Raw genomic sequence first — 6,000 nt, 5'->3', positions numbered from 1 at the left:
TCAGATTAGATCTTGTATGATGTTAAATTTGCTTTTTTATGGCAGAGGTACAGTGCAAGGGCATAAAATTAGTGTAAGTTACAAAAATAAATAAAAATGCCAAAAAAAAGGAACAACAAGGTCATGCTCATGGACTGTTCATAAATGTGATGGCTGACAGGAAGAGTTGTAACTGTATAATATTTTCACAACATTTAAAAGGTACTTGGACATACATGAATAAGAAAAGTTTAGCAGGGATATGGGCCAAACATGGCAAATGGGACTAACTTGGATGGGAAGCTTGGTTGGCATAGACCAGTTGTGAGGAAGGTCTATAATCTTCCCGATAAAAATGCAGTGAGTGGAGGATATCGCGTAAATCAGATGAGTAAAATCGATGTCAACTTCTTACCGAAATTCTTGACTAACTGCGGGATTGCCCATAACTTGTCACAAGCTGCAGCCTCTTCGGCGGTAACGAAGAGATGCTTCTCAGGTTGCCATGGACCAGTGAGCTGGTTGCTAGGAGGAAGTGACGTCGCCTCGCTTGGAAGGGGAGCGAATCCTGCAGAGACGCTGATGCGCAAGCGCAGAGATTGCGTGCGTGATGGAGGTACGGTGTCGGTGTTGCTGCGGCTCTGAAGACTTTATAGTAATACATATATAAAAAAGGGGCTCTCAGTGGCAGCGCAGTATCAGGCCGTGCCGTTCAGAAACGTAAGCCATCTTGCTGTGCCGCCTGTTGTTCTCCGGTTCTGCCTGTTTGCGAGACGCGTAGCGGCAGAACAGTGACTGGTAGTTGGATTGGGCCTAACTGATACGGTTCGTACAACTGATCAAAACCTGCCCAACGATATCCCTTGTCGACACGGTTGATGTACTGTTCATTAATCTACTTACATAAATATCTGCTGTATATTTACTCCCCCTTTATTGTCCATATACAACTCTGTTTAGTCCTCTGAGTGTTATGACACGTAGTAAATCTATATAATTTACTCTTATCCATTTCTGGAAGTTATGAGTGCTGGTGCCTCAATTTGTTTCCCATTTGCGGTTCCCTTAGCTTTTTCTGGTTGGGTGGAGCAACACGGGAAATGATAATTAAACGTCTGTTTAGTTCTGATAAAAAAAAGTGGACCTGTTACGTTGCTCCAAATTCCAGCATCTTCATTCTCTTGTTTCCTTTAATGTTTCTCTGTCTACGAATAAATCCAACGTTCATTGCCTTTCTTTTAAATTCTCACCATTAGCCGTGGGTATTATGAAGATCAATACTTTAATTTATTCCTTGTGTAACACTGCCTAATCCCTATTGGGTTATGGGTTTCTTAAGACTGTCAACATTATGTTAAACTTGTTTCTCTTCTCTCCAGCTACATTCGTCCTTAGTGTTAAGGAGAAGCTGGGCATGTCTGGACAACTCATTGCTGTCATTTGCATTGACTTGCTGGGAGGAGTGGAGGAGTTTGCTTATCTGTGCGCAATTGTCCAATGATTTTTACTATGAACTTGCTTGATTGAGCCTTGAATTTTTAACTTGTTGAGCATTCTGCAATTGACTGTGCAACTTACATTCACATTAAATTGCTATGTATATTAATTTGTAGTAAGTGTTCTGCTTTGGCTTCTTTGGAACACTTAATTGCACTTGAACTATACACACCCTGCAGTAAAAAAAAACAAATTTGAATTTCTACAGTATGAAGACAAAAGACACTGTCAAACAGGAAACAATGCAATAAGAATTCTGCTTATCAAGCAACATTTGTGGAGGCAAAATGTTTTAAGTTGATTCTTTGAATGCTGCTTGAAACTTCATCCTTTATTTGTCATTTTTCACATTGTCTTTTTTGCATTGGTCAACCTTTTTAGACTTCCTGTTGAGAGGTTATAATTAAATCAAGGTGAAAAATGCTGGTTTATAACTGATTCTGTGCTTGAGGGTGCTGAGGTTCCTTATTAGCAAGTAGATATTGACCAATTTTAATGATAATTTTAAGCTCATTAATGTTATTTAAAATTAGTATCTTTTTTAAAATAAGTCCTAGAATTTGAAATTTCCAAAATGAAGTCCAGTGAGAAATCCCTATTTATTATCTACCTGGAATTGAAAGGTTGTTGTCCTTATCATATTTACTACAAAAGCTGCTTCAAAGATGTGCTTGAAAATGTACTAGGTAAAAGCTATACACTTTAATGCCACAAATACTTTATTTCCTTCACATTTTCTTATGGTGACATTCCTAGGAATGTTATCAACAAAGTGAATGTGATTGAGATGCAATTATCTGCAGATGCTGCAATGTGGAGCAACAATCTGCTGGAGGAACTTAGTTGCTCGAATAGAATCTGAGGGGAGGAAAAGAATTGTTGACATTTTAAGTTGAAACCCTGCTTCAAGATATAGTAGAGAGGTGAAATGGCCAGTATAAGGAAGAAAGAGTGGTGAGAAATGAGTTCAAGGTGATGGGTGGACTGACAAGGGGGTTTTAGATGACACGTAGGTTGTGCAGATAAGGGGGAGGAGAAGAATTGGAGTTGGGTAACTGGTAGGTGAATAGATGGAGATGTAAGAGGAAAATGAAAAACTTAAGGAACAAGTTAGAGAAAGAGGATTTTGACAGTTGGAGAGCTACAAGAGGGAGATAAGCAGGAACACTAAGTGCTGCTGGTGTTGGACACTAAAGGAGGTGGGAATGGAACCTGTGGATAAACTAGAGGGACACAAAAGGCGACAGGAGTTATGATGGAAAGGGACAGAAATGGGAGGACTGGAGGAAGATCAGAAATGGGAGTGGGGTAGAAACACTGGAGGGGATGGGTACTTAAAATTGGACAACTGAATAGCTGAATGGCCATGGAGTTTTCAGCTGTATGTCTTTTTAGTTCCCCTTCCCTTTCCTGCACTGACCTTGTCCACTACTAGGATGAAGCCTAAAGCAAACTGGAGGTTAATTAACTTGTACTCTTCCTGGATAGTTTACAACCCTATGGCATGAATATTTGGTATTTTTCCCCTATTCTCCCCCACTTATTTTCCCCTCCCTCCTCACCCTCCAGTGCTTACATTTGTCCTCTTTCCCTAATGTACCCTAGTTCCCCGACACACACCTTTGCCCCCTTCTCCCTTCTGGTTCCATCCACCCATCACACACACACACACACACACACACACACACACACACACACACACAGACACACACACAGACACACACACAGACACACACACAGACACACACACAGACACACACACACACACACACACACACACACACACACACACACACACACACACTTACACCTACAGGGTTCCCTTTCTCCCCCATCCTCTATCGAGTTCTGGCTCCATCTGCTATTTACTTCTCCCAGAATGCTTCCCATTCTCACCACATTTTACATATCAGAGTTCAGCACTGGTAGCTGCATGTGTTCCTGCTTATCTCCCTCCAGCAGTTGTCTCCAATCTTAAGTCTCCTCTCATCTTGCACTTTTTAAAAACCCTTTTCCTCTTTCCTCTCTCTTTGTTTGTCTTCCTCTATCAGTCTGGTACTGTGTCCCAACTCCACATCTGCTCTCCTCCTCATGCCTGGCACAACTTGCACCCCTTATCAGTTCGCCATTCACTTTGTATTGCTTTCTCACCAGCCCAAGTCTCCTGTTTGTACTGGTGATCTCTCCTCTTCACTCAGTCCTGATGCAGGGTTTAAACCTGAAGTATGGACAATTCCTTTCCTCCTACAATGTTGCAGAACCCATTGTGTTCCTTTGGCAGATTTTGTTGAATGAAATAGTAACTTCTGCTAGAACACCGTTCATGTGATTGGCTAATCAGTAATTGCTGATGCACTTCGGGAAGTCTGATCACCCGGCTGTACTTCTACTCCCTGAGTATAGGCAGAGACTGAAGACTGCAGCATCAGCAGTGAGGACCAAGAAGATATGGACAAGGAAAGCACGGGAGTGCCTACAGGACTGCTTTGAATCGGTGGATTCAGAGCACCGATTGACTGTATTGACTGTATTCAGGGATTTATCTTCGAACCTGGATGAGTATTTTGCAGTTGTTAGCGACTTCATTAGAACCTGTGTGGATGAATGTGTGCCCACAAAAACTTACTGTACATTCCCAAACCAAAAGCCGTGGAGGAACCAGGAGGCACGTCGTCTGCTGAAGGCTAGCTCTGTGGCATTCAAGGCTGGCGACCCAGGCCTATGCCAGAAAACCAGGTATGATTTGCGGAGGGCTATTTGAAGGGCGAAGAGACAATTTTGAACGAGGTTGGAGGTGACATCGGATGCACGGCAACTCTGGCAGGATCTGTAAGACATTACTTCCTACAAAGCGAAACCTAATAGCATGAATGGCAGCGATGCTTCGCTACCAGATGAACTCATTGCATTCTATGCACGCTTTGAAAGAGAGAACACAACTACAGCAGTGAAGATCCCTGCTGCACCTGATGACCCTGTGATCTACGTCTCAGGGGTCGATGTTGGGCTGTCTTTAAAGAGAGTGAACCCTCGCAAGGTGGAAGGACCCTATGGAGTACCTGGTAAGTCTCTGAAAACTTGTATCAACCAAGTAGCAGGAGTACTCAAGGACGTTTTCAACTTCTCACTGCTACAGGCAGAAATTCCCCCTTCAAAAAGGCAATAAATATACCAGTGCCGAAGAAGAATAATGTGGGCTGCCTTAATGACTATTGCCCGGTAGCACTCACATCAACAGTGATGAAATGCTTTGAGAGGTTGGTCATGACTAGACTGAACTCCTGCTTCAGGTTGGACCTGGACCCATTGCATTTTGCCTATCGCCACAATAGGTCAACAGCAGATGCAATCTCAATGGCTCTTCACACAGCTTTAGACCACCTGGACAATACAAACACCAATATCAGGATGCTGTTCATTTACTATAGCTCAGCATTTGATACCATCATTCCCACAATCCTGATTGAGAAGTTGTAGAACCTGTGCCTCTATACCTCCCTCTGCAATTGGATCCTTGACTTCCTAACTGGAAGACCACAATCCGTGAGGATTGGAGATAACATATCCCCCTCGCTGACGATCAACACATAACACTGGCGCACCTCGGGTGTGTGCTTAGCCCACTGCTCTTCTCTCTATATACACATGACTGTGTGGCTAGGCATAGCTCAAATACCATCTATAAATTTGCTGACAATAACAACCATTGTTGGTAGAATCTCAGGTGGTGACGAGAGAGCGTTCTAGGAGTGAGATATGTCAACTAGTGGAGTGGTGCCAAAGCAACAACCTGGCATTCGACATCAGTAAGACGAAAGAGCTGATTATGGACTTCAGGAAGGGTAAGACAAAGGAACACATACCAATCATCATAGAGGGATCAGAAGTGGAGAGAGTTAGCAGTTTCAAGTTCCTGGGTGTCAAGATCTCTGAGGATCTAACCTGATCTCAACATGTCGATGTAGTTATAAAGAAGTCAAGACAACGGCTATACTTTTATTAGGAGTGTGAAGAGATTTGGCATATCAATAAATACACTCAAAACCTTCTATAGATGTACTGTGGAGTGCATTCTGATAGGCTACATCACTGTGTGGTATGGAGGGGCCACTGCACAGGACCGAAAGAAGCTGCAGAACGTTGTAAATCTAGTCAGCTCCATCTTGGGTACTAGCCTACAAAGTACCCAGGACATCTTTAGGGAGCGGTGTCTCAGGAAGGCGGCGTCCATTATTAAGGACATCCAGCACCCAAGGGTATGCCCTTTTCTCCCTGTTACCATCAGGTAGGAGGTACAAAAGCCTGGAGGCACACACTCAGCGATTCAGGAATAGCTTCTTCCCCTCTGCCATCTGATTCCTAAATGCACATTGAATCTTTGGACATTACCTCACTTTTTTAAATATACAGTATTTCTGTTTTTGCACGTTTTAAAAAATCTATTCAATATACGTATACCATAATTGATTTACTTAATTTTTAAAAATTTTATTATTATTTTTTCTCTGCTAGTTTATGTATTGC

At 42.5% G+C, this 6,000-nt stretch overlaps 1 protein-coding gene across 3 annotated transcripts in view; it reads left to right on the top strand.

The window, feature by feature from the left end:
* The first annotated feature begins 536 nt into the window (after window positions 1-536).
* edc3 (enhancer of mRNA decapping 3 homolog (S. cerevisiae)) overlaps window positions 537-6,000 on the top strand; it is a 152,912-nt gene continuing 147,448 nt past the window's right edge. Inside the window, exon 1 of one of the 3 annotated variants that reach the window (XM_072282734.1) lies at window positions 537-595. In XM_072282734.1, coding sequence (XP_072138835.1) covers window positions 590-595 — 6 coding nt within the window. In that variant the 5' untranslated portion in view covers window positions 537-589. Of the gene's footprint in view, window positions 805-6,000 lie in introns of all 3 variants that reach the window. The other 2 variants (XM_072282736.1, XM_072282735.1) reach the window with 2 other exon arrangements.

Source organism: Mobula birostris, chromosome 18 (assembly GCF_030028105.1).
Source record: "Mobula birostris isolate sMobBir1 chromosome 18, sMobBir1.hap1, whole genome shotgun sequence".
NCBI classification, from domain to species: domain Eukaryota; kingdom Metazoa; phylum Chordata; class Chondrichthyes; order Myliobatiformes; family Myliobatidae; genus Mobula; species Mobula birostris.
The sequence above is the reverse complement of the archived record's forward strand: the minus strand, read 5'-3'. Positions and strand labels throughout refer to the sequence as shown.